Raw genomic sequence first — 18416 nt, forward strand, 5'->3', positions numbered from 1 at the left:
GGCTGTCGCTTACCATCAGTTTTTATTTCATATTTTCATTAACCCCGAACTTTTACATGAATGTGTCCAGTACCCAAATACGGACTCTCTGGAGTTTTAGAAGATCATATTAAATAATTGTGGAGTTTAGTGTGTGTGTGTGTGTGTGTGTGTGTGTGTGTGTGTGTGTGTGTGTGTGTGTGTGTGTGTGTGTGTGTGTGTGTGTGTGTGTGTGTGTCTGTGTGTGTGTGTGTGTGTGTGTGTGTGTGTGTGTGGGTGTGTGTGTGTGAGGGTGAGTGTGTGTGTGAGGGTGAGGGTGAGTGTGTGTGTGTGAGGGTGAGGGTGAGGGTGTGTGTGTGTTTGTGTTTGTGTGTGTGTGTGTGTGTGTGTGTGTGTGTGTGTGTGTGTGTGTGTGTGTGTGTGTGTGTGTGTGTGTGTGAGGGTGAGTGTGAGGGTGTGTGTGAGGGTGAGTGTGTGTGTGTGTGTGAGGGTGAGTGTGTGTGTGAGGGTGAGTGTCTGTGAATGAGGGTGAATGTGTGTGTGAGGGTGAGTGTCTGTGAATGAGGGTGAGTGTGTGTGTGTGAGGGTGAGTGTGTGTGTGTGTGTGTGAGGGTGAGTGTGTGTGTGTGAGGGTGAGTGTGTGTGTGAGGGTGAGTGTGTGTGTGAGGGTGAGTGTGTGTGTGTGTGTGTGTGTGTGTGTGTGTGTGTGTGTGTGTGTGTGTGTGTGAGGGTGAGTGTGAGGGTGTGTGTGAGGGTGAGTGTGTGTGTGTGTGTGTGTGTGTGTGTGAGGGTGAGTGTCTGTGAATGAGGGTGAGTGTGTGTGTGTGAGGGTGAGTGTGTGTGTGAGGGTGAGTGTGTGTGTGTGTGTGTGTGTGTGTGTGTGTGTGTGTGTGTGTGTGTGTGTGTGTGTGTGTGTATGGGTATGACACAGGTATTACAGGAGAGGGTGAAATATGAGGACATTACCCATGGCCCCACTTTTCAAAAGGCTTATAAATCACACAGGAGGAGTTTTTTTAGAAAGTAAAAATGCTGAATGTTTCCTGTGATGGGTAGGTTTTGGGGCAGTGCGTGCATGTGTGGTTGTGTGTGTGTGTGTGTAGGTTTTTATGATGGATAGATGCACTTTAATGGACTTCAAAACAGTCATTCACTCCCATTATAAAGCGTGGATGAGCCAGGACGTTTATTAATATAACTCTGATTGTGTTTGTCTGAAAGAAGAATGTCATACACACCTAGGATGGCTGAAGGAGGAGTACATCATGGGCTAATTTAAAAAATAAAGTGCTGAAGTATGTTTTTGAAATGCTTTATACTGTCTTTTTTAAAAAGAGACCAACCTCAGGTTTATATCCCGAAGTATTCATAAATTACCACCATTAAGGTTCAGATTTATTGAAGGATTCAACACTATAGAACCTTTCAGTGGGCCCATCATTTAATGCATTTACCTTTACTTAATTTTGACTTAATTCATGATTAATCTGAATGATATCTTATAAATTAAACAGCTTGTAAACATACTTATTATTATGAAGTATTATGCTGCAATCATATAAGACATTTGTCCTTATATAAAATGAGTTGAGAACCCTAGAGGTCTATATTGAACTTTTCAGGAGTGCTTTTAAATGACTCGAGCGTGATTATTTCTCTTTATACCTCATCTGTTGTCTTTGGGTCGGCAGGTTTATTTATGAATGGAAGTGGGGAATAACTATACACCCACTAAAGCGCTTTACTGCTTCCTCTGATAGTTCTTCACACAGTTTCTGTTTGTGTAATCTTGATTCTCCTTCCTTTTTTCCACACAGGACACCCGCTAGTTTAGGGCACCGAATAAATGTGAAATTCCCTCAGAAAGGCAAAGCAAAGGATCTGTGGGCTAATGTTTCTCCAGGCCACCAGAAACGCGTCCACACCCTTGTGAAGGTGCCTTAACTCGCTCTCAAAACTCAAGCCAGATCTCATCATCTCAGAGTGCAAAAGCCTCTTAAACTGGATCAGTCAAACATTTTATCCGTAGAGAGAGTCTAATGGAAGACGCAGACACAGATCGGGAAGCTTAATGCCATAGTTCAAATGTCTCGGCATTTGGCTTTTCCTTTGAGTTCCTTCCAATCAAGGTTTGGCTGTTTATTGTAAAGAGACACTTGTATCTGTATAACTGTCTTCACAATCGCCTGTTACGTACAACAAAAGCATCGGCTTTCTAATCCTCGGTAATTCTACATGACAAGTTGCTGGTGGCTAAAGCTGTAACAGGTTGAATTTTGCGTGTGTGTTCCCAGATGTTTGCCGGACGGATTTCATGTTTTATACTGGCAAGTGAAGAGATGGATCTCCACACCCTTTCTTGTTTAATATCTATATCACAATGACTTCATATCTCAACCCCAATATGTTTTTGTCATCTCTGGATAGAGTCGCAGTTTAAAAATGACACAACTTCCATTTTCTAAACCAACATGCTTTGCCAAGTGACTCGCTTTCATACGAAACAACGCTTGTCGGAAAGCAGTAAAAAAAAAAGAAGATAAAACTGCAGCATGGTGACAATCAGGTCCTTGAGCTGTAATTGAATGGGACGTGGGGTCTGATGAAGTCTTGTTTAAATTCGACTCTGTTGGTCTGTTCTCTTCAGCGGATCCTCGAGGGATCATCCGTGATGTAATAGGTGGCCAGCTGGAATCGTGGAAAAAATGGAGTGGGCGACTCTGAAGTCACTGTCGATTTGCTGAAGCGTCGCGCACACAGATATTTTCCGCCACACATCAGCGTGTATAGATTTCACTTGGTGACGGATCCTGATGTACATGTGAACCAGTTGCACCTTGTTAGTTGAAGTTTATGAGTGACACATACAGTACTGAACTAATATTAATATGTAAGCAAGAACAAATCAAAAGAGCCACATGATGTGGGAACAGGGAATCATATGACTGTGACAAATATCAAAATAAAAGACATGGATGGATGCACTTTTATGATGGATGGATGCACTTTTATGATGGATGGATGCACTTTTATGATGGATAGATGCACTTTTATGATGGATAGATGCACTTTTATGATGGATAGATGCACTTTATGATGATAGATCCACTTTTATGATGATAGATGCACTTTTATGATGGATGGATGCACTTTTATGATGGATAGATGCACTTTTATGATGGATGGATGCACTTTTATGATGGATAGATGCACTTTTATGATGGATAGATGCACTTTTATGATGGATGGATGCACTTTTATGATGGATAGATGCACTTTTATGATGGATAGATGCACTTTTATGATGGATAGATGCACTTTTATGATGGATAGATGCACTTTTATGATGGATAGATGCACTTTTATGATGGATGGATGCACTTTTATGATGGATAGATGCACTTTTATGATGGATAGATGCACTTTTATGATGGATAGATGCACTTTTATGATGGATAGATGCACTTTCTTTTATGATGATAGATGCACTTTTATGACGGATGGATGCACTTTTATGATGGATAGATGCACTTTTATGATGGATGGATGCACTTTTATGATGGATGGATGCACTTTTATGATGGATAGATGCGCTTTTATGATGGATAGATGCACTTTTATGATGGATGGATGCACTTTCTTTTATGATGGATAGATGCACTTTCTTTTATGATGATAGATGCACTTTTATGACGGATGGATGCACTTTTATGATGATAGATGCACTTTTATGATGATAGATGCACTTTTATGATGATAGATGCACTTTTATGATGGATGGATGCACTTTTATGATGGATAGATGCACTTTTATGATGGATAGATGCACTTTTATGATGGATAGATGCACTTTTATGATAGATGGATCCACTTTTATGATGGATAGATGCACTTTTATGATGGATGGATGCACTTTTATGATGATAGATGCACTTTTATGATGGATAGATGCACTTTTATGATGAATGAATGCACTTTTATGATGGATGGATGCACTTTTATGATAGATGGATGCACTTTTATGATGGATGGATGCACTTTTATGGTGGATAGATGCACTTTTATGGTGGATGGATGCACTTGGATGGATGCACCGGAATAAAAATAGTCCACAAGACAAATAAAATAGCTGAATTTATTAAAAATGACCCATTCAAAAGTTTATCGAGCGTTGACTTTCAGTACTGAGTCATTCCCTGATGATCCACGTTTTTTATTATGGAAAGGTTTCCCGCTAAAATTCACATTTCTGGGTCTATATATCACATAACTGAGATCACTTCAACCCGCTGACATGGAAAACAACCCGCGGGGAAAAACGCAGACTTGGCAACACAGTGCAGTTGAGTTCTGTTGACATTTGACAACTAACGTTATGCGTCACTCCGCTGCTCTGATTGGTTGTTGGTCTGTCCAATCGAGGTCTTTCCTGGTTGGGTTGAAACACGCCCCATAATCACAGCCCAATGAGCATCAGACTCATATTCTGACTAGAGCTGAGGATGACCACGGCAGGCTAGGGTTTTTCAAGAACACTGAACTCTTTCCAGTTTTGGAAACTAATGGTTAGTGTGATGAACACAGATGTAATCCTAATGGTTTCTAATGACCCCAATGTCATCTCTCGAGGTTTGATCAACAGAAGCATCGTTGTGTTTGTAAAGCCTGTTCTGGTCTTGTCATCTCTCCAGCTAGAAGATTAGAATGAAAGCCTTCATGATAAAGCCGAGCGTCTCCTCTAGCTATAGATATCTACATCTTTTCCTCTCTGAACCAATGACTTACATCTGCTTCCACCTACCTTCAAGACTGGCTCTTCAAGAAGCTTTTACTGCTCTGTTGGAGTTCGCTTAAAACTGAGCCACTCCAGGTCATCATGAAGGGGCTTAGATAAGAAATTCCTTTAAAATGATGCCAGCATGGAAATGTCCTTTCTTTAAAGAGTTACTGTGTGGCTTTTTTAAAGGAAGTCATAACTGTGATGTGTTTGATTACCCCCGTGTCCTTGTCAGGACTGGTGTCTCCTTTCGTTTTATTGGCCTCTTAAAAAAGTTTGTCAAACCCTCCATGTGCTCCGGGTGTTAAAGTGCCATTGGGACTGTTGGAGTTGTCAAGTTAAGAGTGAATGGATTTTACAGCCACTGGAGTGTCCATAATGTCAGGTCATGTTGACGTGTGAGCTTGATTCTTCTTTCTTTTCTTGTTTTACTTTAGTTTAGGCCTTTAGTATTGTGCTTTTTGGGCTGTTTGTGAATGTAAAATATCTGCAGAGATGAGTTACTATGCCTGAATTGAGTCTCCAGTAATTCCAGTCTCACTTCCAGCTTTAACTCATTACTCATTTACATAATGTCACCCCATTGGCTGAACAGCGTCTCTTAGCCCCGCCCTCACTCCCTGTACTCGTCTCTGAGACTGGAAGAGTTTGGTTGGTGTTGTTAATGTAGATAAGATGCCGTTTTCTGCTGAGATTAAGACGTTAAAACTCACGCCATCCCTACTGTTCGTATCACTGTGTGTCAAGAGCTGAGATTCAGATATGATAATGAGTAAGGGGTTTCTGACCAATCACAGCAGACTGGGCTGTCTGACCAATCAGAGCAGAGCGGGTCTCAGAGAGGCGGGACTTAGAGAACCTGGAATCTACGAACGAATCGTTTCAGACACTGAGAGAGAAAAGCTGATGCTGCAGATTATGAATTCGTTTTTTTTTTTTACCTTGGATGCAAGCAAAACTATTGTAGGAGACTCCACAAAAAAAAATTAAGAACCTTTGTAGCAACTTATAATGTAATGTCTGCACATAATGTAAAAAGTTCATAATGGGCCCTATCTTGCCCCAGCGCAATTGACTTTGTACACGCCGCATGTGTCATTCCTATTTTGCACCCGCGCAAAGCGCGATTTCACTCCACAGAAGCACGTCGCTAAACTAGTGAATGAACTTGCGCTCCCTGGGCGGTTCAGCGCAGAAAAGGAGGCGTGTTCCGGCACAGACAATCCCTGGAGCTATTTTGCTGTTCCATTAAACAATTACACCACTGACCAGAAAAAACCCAGTCTAAAGTCAGCGGCACGTTGCGCGTTGTTCATTATGCTATTTTAAAGGGCGCATGCTTGACCATAATGTATAGCGTGCACAACGCGCATACACTTTGCTCATGTAATCGACACAGATGCAACAGTTATTTTGCAAAAAAATAAATTGTTACACCTAATAAAAATTATTAACACATTGTGGTGTGCCACGAAGATGTGAAAAATCGGCATAAATCTAGCTTACAAATTATTCAGGCTAATTGTAGTTGTTTGCCCAGTAGTGGCCAGACATATATGTATATAAGGACATCTGACAAATTGGTTTATCCGTCAAGAACCAGGAAAAAAAAATCGACTGAAAAACTGAAAAAAATGTTTAACCGACGCTATTTTGTGTGTGTTTCTCCCATCCCCATACAACCAACTTCTCTGTCTTTCACTGCTCTTACAAGAACATCAGTCTCCTCGGCTGTGAACCGCTCCTGGCGTGCGCCTGGTAAATACGCCATAATAATAGCGACCCAATGGAACTTGCGCAGCTGCTTTTAAAGGGAATGTTGGATGCCGCTCTGATTGGTTTATTCACGTTACGCCCAAACCACACCTATGAATAATGAAGCTACTTCAGACCAACCCATTTTAGATTTGCGCCGGGCGCAAGAGCCATTTATCCCGCCGGGAAAATAGCAACAGCGCCGAGACCCGCCCACAAAGTTACTTGCGCTTCAGGCTTTGACACTTGCGTTTCAGATCGTTAAAATAGAGCCCAATGTCATAACAATTTTTACATTATGAGAAAATTATTACGTTATAGGTCACCAAAAATATAAAGCATTGGTATTCCTTTACAGTACATTTTAAAAATAGAATTGCTTTGTTTATTATTATTTGTATTATTATCATTGTTATTAATAATAATAATAATAATAATAATAATAATAATAATAATAATGAGAAAATCTCTTGCATTTCGCAGGTAGTTTGAATTTGATTATATGATTATTTTGATGTATCACTGTGTGTCAAGAGCTGAGATTTAGATATGATAATGAGCATTTAGATTCTGACCAATCAGAGCAGAGCGGGTTTAGAGAGGCGGGGCTTAGAAACACTGAATCTACGAACTAACCGTTTCAGACACTGAAGAGCTGATGCTGCAGAGGATATTATAATAATGGAGAATTTATGTGGAGAATAATGTGTTTTTTGACCTTCTTGTAAACCTATTTGTAGGAGACTCAAAAACAAAATTAAGATACTTTGCAGCAACTCATAATTTAATATCTGCACATAATGTAAAAACTATAAAGTAATAAGTATTACATTATTATTATTATTATAAAACAATGTTCATAATATAATAATTTTCACATAATGCAATAAAATATTGAGCTCATAATGTAATAATTTTTACATTATGAGAAATGTATTACATTATAAACTCACCAAAAACATGCCATATTTTCATTATTGTAATCATCAATACAATCATCTTATGAAGCGACGAGAAGAGTTTTTGTGCGCAAAAAATCGATTCATGATTCAGTTCGCCAAAGTCACATGATTTCAGCAATTTGACTCGCGATCTGAATCATGAATCGATTCACTGACTCATAACGGTTCAAAGCTTTGTTCTGAAATCGGCCATCACTATATAAGTCGTTATTTAGTGTTTTTGCGCACTAACTCTATTCTGGCCTCTTCATCAATGATTGTAGAGCCGCTGTAGTGAGATGGGCTTTGTAACGACGTCTTTAGTGCCTTTATGGGTCTTGAGAGAGGAAATGACATTGGTGTCAATGAAGGCCTTTCTGAGCCATCGGATTTCAACACTAATATCTTCATCTGTGTGTGAAGATGAGCGGAGGTCTGACGGCTGGCCAACCACAGGAGGAATTAATGACGGAGCTTACACTTCTGGCTGAACTAACCCTTTAAGTTGACACTAAGTTGTTTTCAAATGTCTTTTTGCTTCTCTCACAGATTGAGAACTACGTTAAAGACAACATGAAGACGGAGATGGTGCAGTTACAACAGAGTGCCGTTCACAACCACACAGCGGCCATGTTGGAAATGGGCACCAGTCTTCTGTCCCAAACCGCAGAGCAGACGCGCAAGCTGACCGATGTCGAGACGCAGGTATCTTCCCTCCAGGATACATTTCATGCTCCATTAAGACAACCATCTTTTTTCCCAATGTATCCCCTTAATACGGCTCTTAACAAGCCAAGGAAAACACTAGTGGCAAATTAGACCTACAGTCTCTTTTTATGTATCATGCTAAAGTTTTTATTGCTAAATCTCTTTATGACTTGTGCACTTCAATGAGACTCAGAGGGATACAGTACAGTTGTGTTTTGCTGATTTGTCAAATAAGAGGTTGACTTGAGAGAATAGCTGTTCATAAGTGCTACCGTATGGCTGTTAGTATTAACTTACCTAATGGTTTTAAGGTCTGTGTTTTTGCGGAAGGATTACTGTATTTTATTGGAATGTCATTGTTTTCAGGTTTTAAATCAGACATCTCGGTTGGAAAATTCAGCTGCTGGAGAATTCGCTGTCAACCAACAAGCTGGAGAAACAACTTATGATACAGATCAATGAAATCAACAAGATCCATGACAAGAACGGGTAAAACCACAAACACTCGTCTCCCACTTTAACGCATGCACGCACACACACAGACACACAGACACACACACACACACACACACACACACACACACACACACACACACACACACACACACACACACACACACACTCAAACATGTTTGTTTTTGAGAAATATGGGGACATTCCATAAGCGCAATGGTTTTTTTATTGTACAAACCGTATTTTCTATCCCCTTACACTGCCCCTAAACCTACCCAACACACACACACACACACACACACACACACACACCACACACACACACACACACACACACACACACACACACACACACACACACACACACTAAACCTACCCATCACAGGAAACATTCTGCATTTTTACTTTCTCATAAAAACTCCTCCTGTGTGATTTATAAGCCTTTTGAAAAGTGGGGCCATGGGTAATGTCCTCATATTTCACCCTCTCCTGTAATACCTGTGTATTATACACATTTGTGTCCTCATATGTCACAAAAACACACGCATGCACGCACGCACGCACGCATGCACACACGCACACACACACGCACACACACACACACACACACACACAGAGAGAGAGAGAGAGAGAGAGAGAGAGAGAGAGAGAGAGAGAGAGAGAGAGAGAGAGAGAGAGAGAGAGAGAGAGAGAGAGAGAGAGAGAGAGAGAGAGAGAGAGAGAGAGAGAGGTGTATATGAAACTTGGGTAAAAGTATAGATATCTAACCAGAAAATTACTTTAGTTAAAGTCACTGATTATAATATTACTTGAATAAAAGTGTTAAAGTATGTGATATTTTATAAGTATGAAAAGTGTGTTTTTTATGTTAAATGTACCTAAGTATTGAAAGTAAACGTACATGCAAAAAACAAAAGGAGCAAAAAATATGATTAAAAACAGTTCTATACACAGTTTGAGCAGCAAGATTGAGTTCAGTTTTAACTCTTTCTTCCATTTTGTTTTCTTTGAATTGAAGTAATTTTGACCTTAAATCAAGTTACATCAATTATTTTTAAAACGTAATGGAATATTTCAACATAATAAAGTATATTCTGACAGAATCTGTTCTGAGAGGAGGGTTTCTGACAAGGACATTTATTTTTGATTAAATCAAGTATTTTTGATGGCAAATCAGGTTACAGTGGGTATGGAAAGTATTCAGACCCTCTTAATTGTTTTACTCTTTGTTATATTGCAGCCATTTGCTAAAATCATTTAAGTTCATTTTTGTTCTCATTAATGCTCACACAGCACCCCATACTGACAGAAAAACACAGAATTGTTGACATTTTTGCAGATTTATTAAGAAAAACTGAAATACCCCATGGTCCTAAGCATTCAGACCCTTTGCTCAGTGTTTAGAAGCACCTTTTGATCTAATACAGCCATGAGTCTTTTGGGAAAGATGCAACAAGTTTTCCACAGCTGGATTTGGGGATCCTCCGCCATTCCTTCTGCAGATCCTCTCCAGTTCTGTCAGGTTGGATGGTAAACGTTGGTGGACGGCCATTTTCAGCTCTCTCCAGAGATGCTCAATTTGGTTTAAGTCAGGGCTCTGGCTGGGCCATTCAGGAACAGTCACGAGTTGTTGTGAAGCCACTCCTTTGTTATTTTAGCTGTGCTTTGGGTCATTGTGTTGAGGGAAGGGGAACCTTCGGCCCAGTCTGAGGTCTTGAGCACTCTGGAGAAGGTTTTCATCCAGGATATCCCTGTACTTGGCCACATTCATCTTTCCTTCGATTGCAGCCAGTCGTCCTGTCCTTGCCGCAGGAATACACCCCCACAGCATGATGCTGCCACCACCATGCTTACCTGTTGGGACTGTATTAGACTTGTGATATTTTTCTCCACACATACCGCTTAGAATTATGGCCAAAAAGTTATATCTTGGTCTCATCAGACCAAATAATCGTATTTCTCACCATCTTGGAGTCATTCAGGTGTTTTTAGCAAACGTTCATGCATCCTGCACCGAGAAGTGGCTTCCGTTGGGCCACTTTGCCATAAAGCCCGGCTGGTGGAGGGCTGCAGTGATGGTTGACTTTCTCCAACTTTCTCCCATCTCCCGACTGCATCTCTGGAGCTCAGCCTCAGTGATCTTTGGGTTCTTCTTTACCTCTCTCACCAAGGCTCTTCTCCCCCGATAGCTCAGTTTGCCCAGACGGCCAGGTCTAGGAAGGGTTCTGGTCGTCCAAAATGTCTCCATGTAAGGATTATGGAGGCCACTGTGCTCTTAGGAACCTTAAGTGCAGCAAAAATGTTTTTGTAACCTTGGCCAGATCTGTGCCTTGCCAAAATTCTGTCTCTGAGCTCTTCAGGCAGTTCCTTTGACTTCATGATTCTCATTTGCTCTGACATGCACTGTGAGCTGTAAGGTCTTATATAGACAGGTGTGTGGCTTCCCTAATCAAGTCCAATCAGTATAATCAAACACAGCTGGACTCAGATGAAGGTGAAGAACCATCTCAAGGATGATCAGAAGAAATGGACAGCCCTTGAGTTAAATATTTAGGACCATGTCTGAATACTTAGGACCATGTGATATTTCAGTTTTTCTTTTTTAATAAATCTGCAAAAATGTTAATTCTGTGTTTTTCTGTCAATATGGGGTGCTGTGTGTACATTAATGAGAAAGAAAAAAAAACTTAAATGGTTTTAGCAAATGGCTGCAATATAACAAAGAGTAAAACATTGAAGCTGGTCTGAATACTTTCCATACCCACTGTATATATATATATAACTATAACTATAACTATATGGGCGGCAGTGGCTCAGTGGTTCATGTAGATTGTCTACAAACCGGAAAGTTGGTGGTTCGATCCCCGGTTCCACCTGACCAAGTGTCGAGGTGTCCATGAGCAAGACACCTAACTCCAACCGGTCCCGACGAGCTGGATGGCGCCTTACATGGCAGACACCGCTGTCGGTGTATGAATGAGAGAGTGAATGGGTGAATGTGAGGCAATATGTAAACCACTTTGGATGGCCATAGGGTCTGTTAAAAGCGCTATATAAATGCAGTCCATTTACCATTTACCATAACTAAGGGGCCAAGCCCAGCCCCTGAAAAACAACCCCACACCATAACCCCCCCTCCACCAAACTTTACACTTGCCACAATGCAGTCAGGCAAGTCCCGTTCTCCTGGCAACCGCCAAATCCAGACTCGTCCATGGGATTGTCAGACTGAAGCGTGATTGGTCGCCCAGAGAACACGTCTCACTGCTCTAGAGTCCAGTGGCGGCTGATTTGCTCCACTGCTTTGCATTGCCTTTTGGTGATGTAAGACTTGGATGAGCTGCTCGGCCATGGAAACCCATTACATGAAGCTCTCTACGCTGTTCTTGAGCTCATCTGAAGGCCACAGAAGTCTGGAGGTCTGGAGCTGTTAACTCTGCAGAAAGTTGGCAACTTCTGCACACTGTGACCCTCAGCATGCGCTGACCCCGCTCTAGGATTTCACTTCGTGGCTGAGTTGCTGTTGTTCCCAATGGCTTCCACTTTGTTATAATCCCACTAACAGTTGAGCGTGGAATATTTAGTAGTGAGGAATTGTCAGGAATGGACTTATTGCACAGGTGGCAACCTATCACGGCCCCACGCTTGAGTTCACTGAGCTCCTGAGAGCGACCCATTCTTTCACTAATGTGTGTAGAAGCGTCTGCAGGCCGAGAGCTTGATTTATACACCTGTGGCCATGAAGGCATTGAACACCTGAGCTCAGTGATTTAGAGGGGTGTGGTACTTTTGGTCATATAGTGTAGAGTAATCTCTTTTTACTATCTGAAGCCACAATGCCACCGATCATCCGTTGGAAACAGGTGCATCAACCCCTATAAAGGGGGGTACTGATAAAATATAGTTATGTTTAAAGTGTTGCTACTTTTAATCAGTTAATTCTCAATGTTGCACAAAAGACTGAGGCACAAATTAAGATTTTGCAGCTACAGTATGTCGTCTCACTGTGCTGCTGTTTCATCTGCCAATACAGATGTTCAAATCTCACTCGTCGCCTGTATTTTTTAGGAAAGACAGACTGTGATGCCAGAACCACAATACATATCATTACACAAAATAGTTCTTGACAACACAAGCTCCCAGGCTTCAGCTCCCCTGTCGTCCCCTGACCCGCCGGTCAACTTTATCCTGTGAAGATGAATTTTGCACTGCAGAGCTTTCAGAGCACGTTCCGGTCATCTGTCAATTGTTCTGTGACACGTCTGTTACTGTCAAAACGAGGCCTTTAATTCCCAGCGATCACTCCAGCTGTTCAAGCATTCGTCTTTAGAAAATATTCGGCAAAAAATGCTCTTCTTTACTTAGTAATTTTGTCTTGTTTCCAGTCTAAATATTTTAAAATTCTTAAATTCAAGATGCATTTACTATATAAGTAAAATGACAAAAAGATAAAAAGATATTTTTTCTTGTTTTGTTAAATATAAAATCAAAATGAAGTGAGTTTTTTTCTTAAAACAGGCAAAATGATCTGCCAATGGGGTGAGAAAAATAATCTTATTTCTGATTGAAATCTTGTTTCTTGTTTCCGTCCCAAACAGAATATTTTTCTCACCCCATTGGATGATATGTTTGCCCGTTTTAAGCAATAACTCACTTCATTTTGATTTTTTTTTTTTTTTCAGAAAACAAGCAAACATGTATTATGTCATTTTACTTATCTAATGAATTAATCTTGATTTAAGAATATTTAGATATGTGTACTGGAAACAAGAAAAAGATACTAAAGAGCATTTTTTGTGCAGTGTAGAGAGGAAAAAGTATGTTTATGTGTAGCGTTTTGGTGATTACCCATCCAATAATATAGACTGACATTAGAACTGTCTCCTGTTTCAATCTAAAATCAATGCATTCTTTCATGTTCCTTATGTGGATTGAATTTTGTGAGTGAATCCAGCGCAGCTGGCATCAGGTTTCTGAGATTTAAGACCTGGATCCATTTTAGACTTTCACTGATCCCTAAAGCTATAAGTGCGCAAAATATAGAGTCTCTAAATACATTCATATCAGCCGTAATGGAGCGCTCTCCATTTCTTCTGCCTTTGAATTCTGAAACACACTGTAAATATTCTGTCGTATGGTCAAATCAGGCCTTGATGAAGCCAGGGATTCTTCAGCTCTCATCTGTTTACCTGGATCCACACATACAAAAGAGAGAGAAAATATTGTGTAATTGTTCTTGTGGTGATAATGCTGTGAAACTAGTGCAACATAGTTTTTAGCCAGGCTCTCACACAAAGAAATAATGGATACATGCAAAAACAAGAGAGAAAAAGAGAACAAGGGAGGAAAAAAAATGTACATGGTGAAATAAAACCTGTAGCTGTAGTTTGCCTTTTTTGCCAAATAATTTAGTCAGATAAATCCCTCATTCCATCATATTAAAATATAAGATGTATATTTTACATAAAAAAAGTATAAGATGTTTTCAGTTTTATGGTTATATTAAACTTGTAGGGTCATTCAAAACAAATATACACCCTGGACATCATTTTTGGACATTTCGGTAAATCAATTTAACACACACACAATCACACAAAATCACAATCTATATACTATATATATATAGTTAATTTAAGGGCGTTACAGTCAAAATCATTGCGGTATCAATGTTATTTTGGTGTATCTGTTTGTGATGGAATACATATCTGAAGAAACACATCCTTCAGCTGCTCTGTTTCTCATCATTCCATCCTCATTCCCATCCTCATTCCCATCCTCATTCCCATCCTCATTCCCATCATCATTCCCATCCTCATTCCCATTATCATTCAATCATCATTCCCATCATCATTCCCATCATCATTCCCATTATCATTCCCATCATCATTCCCATCATCATTCCCATCATCATTCCATCCTCATTCCCATCATCATTCCCATCCTCATTCCCATTATCATTCAATCATCATTCCCATCATCATTCCCATCATCATTCCCATTATCATTCCCATCATCATTCCCATCATCATTCCATCCTCATTCCCATCCTCATTCCCATCATCATTCCATCATCATTCCCATCCTCATTCCCATCCTCATTCCCATCCTCATTCCCATCCTCATTCCCATCATCATTCCCATCATCATTCCCATCCTCATTCCCATCATCATTCCCATCATTCCCATCCTCATTCCATCATCATTCCCATAATCATTCCCATCCTCATTCCCATCATCATTCCCATCCTCATTCCCATCATCATTCCCATCATCATTCCCATCATTCCCATCCTCATTCCCATCATCATTCCCATCCTCATTCCCATCATCATTCCCATCATCATTCCCATCATTCCCATCCTCATTCCATCATCATTCCCATCATCATTCCCATCCTCATTCCCATCCTCATTCCCATCATCATTCCCATCCTCATTCCCATCATCATTCCCATCATCATTCCCATCCTCATTCCCATCATTCCCATCCTCATTCCATCATCATTCCCATCATCATTCCCATCCTCATTCCCATCATCATTCCCATCCTCATTCCCATCATCATTCCATCCACATTCCCATCATCATTCCCATCATCATTCCCATCCTCATTCCCATCCTCATTCCCATCCTCATTCCCATCATCATTCCCATCATCATTCCCATCATTCCCATCCTCATTCCATCATCATTCCCATCACCATTCCCATCCTCATTCCCATCATCATTCCCATCATCATTTTCATCCTCATTCCCATCCTCATTCCCATCATCATTCCCATCATCATTCCCATCCACACTCCCATCATCATTCCCATCCTCATTCCCATCCTCATTCCCATCATCATTCCCATCATCATTCCCATCATCATTTTCATCATCATTCCCATCATTCCCATCCTCATTCCCATAATCATTCCCATCATCATTCCCATCATTCCATCCTCATTCCCATCATCATTCCCATCATTCCATCCTCATTCCCATCATCATTCCCATCATTCCATCCTCATTCCCATCATCATTCCCATCATTTCCATCATTCCATCATCATTCCCATCATTCCATCCTCATTCCCATCATCATTCCATCCTCATTCCCATCATCATTCCATCATCATTCCCATCATTCCATCCTCATTCCCATCATCATTCCCATCATCATTCCCATTATCATTCCATCATCATTCCCATCATCATTCCCATTATCATTCAATCATCATTCCCATCATCATTCCCATTATCATTCCATCCTCATTCCCATCATCATTGCCATTATCATTCCATCATCATTCCCATCATCATTCCCATCATCATTCCCATCATCATTCCCATTATCATTCCATCATCATTCCATCATCATTCCCATCATCATTCCCATCATCATTCCATCATCATTCCCATCATCATTCCCATCATCATTCCCATCATCATTCCCATCATCATTCCCATCATCATTCCCATCATCATTCCATCCTCATTCCCATCATCATTCCCATCATCATTCCATCATCATTCCCATCATCATTCCCATCCTCATTCCCATCCTCATTCCCATCATCATTCCATCATCATTCCCATCATCATTCCCATCATCATTCCCATCATCATTCCCATCCTCATTCCCATCATCATTCCCATCATCATTCCCATCATCATTCCCATCATCATTCCCATCCTCATTCCCATCATCATTTTCTCACCAATTTCTCACACCATTCTCTCCTGTGTGCAGGTTCCTGGAGGAGAAGATGCAGGAGCTGGAGGAGCGGCACCGTGAGGAGCTGGAGGCGGTGCGAGAGGAGAAGCTCAGCCTGCAGGCGTTGGTGAGCCGGCAGAGCTCTGTGATCCGCGAGCTGGAGACTCAGCTGAGCCGAGCCAGCGGGAACAGCAGCGCCCTGCAGAGGCAGCAGCAGGACCTGATGGAGAACATGCGGCGCCTGCTCAGCCTCTGCCGGGACTCCGGCTCAGCACGTAAGATCATCCACTACAGGGAGACTCGCTACGCTGCAAAAAATGCTTTTCTTGCTTAGTATTTTTGTCTTGTTTCTAGTCCAAACATCTAAAAATTCTTAAAACAAGAAGTATTTACTAGACAAGCAACAGTAATTGTCTTGTTTTGGTAAAAAAAAAAAAAAAATCACAATTAAGAGACTTTTTGCTTTAAATAACCAAAATAATCTGCCAATGGGGTAAGCAAAATAATCTTAATTCAAACAGAAAACAAGATTATTTAGTTTATTTTAAGCAAAAACTCTAAAAAACTTAAGTTATTTGTTCCCAAAACAAGACAATCATTTTTATTTGCCTAGTAAATGTTTCTTAATGTAAGAACTCTTTGATATTTTGACTACAAACAAGACAAAAATACTAAGTAAGAAAAGCATTTTAGTTAGTTAGTTAGTTAGTTAGTTAGTTAGTTAGTTAGTTAGTTAGTTAGTTAGTTAGTTAGTTAGTTAGTTAGTTAGTTAGTTAGTTAGTTAGTTAGTTAGTTAGTTAGTTAGTTAGTTAGTCGAGATGTGGCCCTAGGTTCATACATTCATAAATAGATTTGGTCTTGGGTTCACATGCATTAATGTATTTGTTTGTTTGCTATGTCAGGATTTGGCACCAGGGGCCTATTGCACAAAACTAGGATAAGGGATTAAGTAAGGGAAAATGTCCACCCAGCCGGTTGTTGTCGCAGAATAAACCCCTCCAGAGTGATCAGGACCCCGAGGCGAAGCGGAGCGTCACTCTGAAGGGGTTTATTCTGCGATAACAACCGGCTGGGTGGACATTATCCCGCTTATTACACGCCTACTAGTCTCAAATAAATTAGACACACAATATTGTCTTGAGATTAAATATTTTATTAGCTCTTACGCAAAGCTTCCGCGAAGAAAAACAGTTCCAGACTGCTTTAAGCCTTTATCTATTGCTGCTAAATGTTGAGAATGAATGCTGAAAGGGTTAGTTCACCCAAAAATGAACCCAAGCCTCTGATTTACTCACCCTCAGGTCATTATAGGTGTGTATGACATTCTTCTGTCAGACAAATACAATCAGAGTTATATTTAAGAAGTCCAGGCTAACGTTAATCCCAGCAGTAGTTGGAGCTGTTTCTGAAGTCCATTAAATGCAGCTGTCCGTCAAATAACGTGCTCCACACGACTCCGATGGGTTAATAGAGCCTTCTGATTCCAATCGATGCGTTTGTGTGAGAAAAATATCCATATTTAAAACGTTATAAAGGAAACCCGCCTTGAAGTCTTCCATTGTAGCCACGGCTGTTTAAGCCACAAGATGGCGCCAGCGTTAAGCACAGAAGTAGAACCGGTCAAGATAACTCATAGTACCCGGATGAGCGGTTGTTATCTGGAAATAACATACCGCTGGAATGCTCGATTGACCAATCAGAATCAAGTATTTCACAGAGCCGTGTCATAAGCCGGGATATCTTGGTGATCTTGTCTTCTGTATGCCAAAGTTAGTACACCGCTGCCATGTAGACGCACCCTGAAGACACACTCACATCAAGAACGATAACGAAAGATAACTATATTAGCGGATAAATTGAGCCAGGATCACCGAGGCTTAATCCCTTATCCAAGTTTTGTGCAATAGGCCCCAGGTTCATATGGATTCATAAAAATGTATGCTTTATATATATATATATGAATTCATGTGAGCCCAAGATATATATATATAATTTGTTCGTTCATATGTTCGTTCGTTCATCACCCTTTGAGAGTACATTTATTGAACTGAATTGATATTTTAACTTTAGTTTAACTCATGTTATCTCACTTCATGTGTCAGCAGT

At 40.5% G+C, this 18416-nt stretch overlaps 1 protein-coding gene across 1 annotated transcript in view; it reads left to right on the forward strand.

Annotated features, from left to right (window-relative positions):
* angpt1 (angiopoietin 1) overlaps positions 1 to 18416 on the forward strand; it is a 130914-nt gene that overhangs the window by 60323 nt on the left and 52175 nt on the right. The window contains 4 exon segments of the mRNA XM_067425630.1: positions 8002 to 8157; positions 8527 to 8553; positions 8555 to 8649; positions 16347 to 16585. Coding sequence (XP_067281731.1) covers positions 8002 to 8157; positions 8527 to 8553; positions 8555 to 8649; positions 16347 to 16585 — 517 coding nt within the window.

This window comes from Pseudorasbora parva, chromosome 19 (genome assembly GCF_024679245.1).
Source record: "Pseudorasbora parva isolate DD20220531a chromosome 19, ASM2467924v1, whole genome shotgun sequence".
NCBI classification, from domain to species: domain Eukaryota; kingdom Metazoa; phylum Chordata; class Actinopteri; order Cypriniformes; family Gobionidae; genus Pseudorasbora; species Pseudorasbora parva.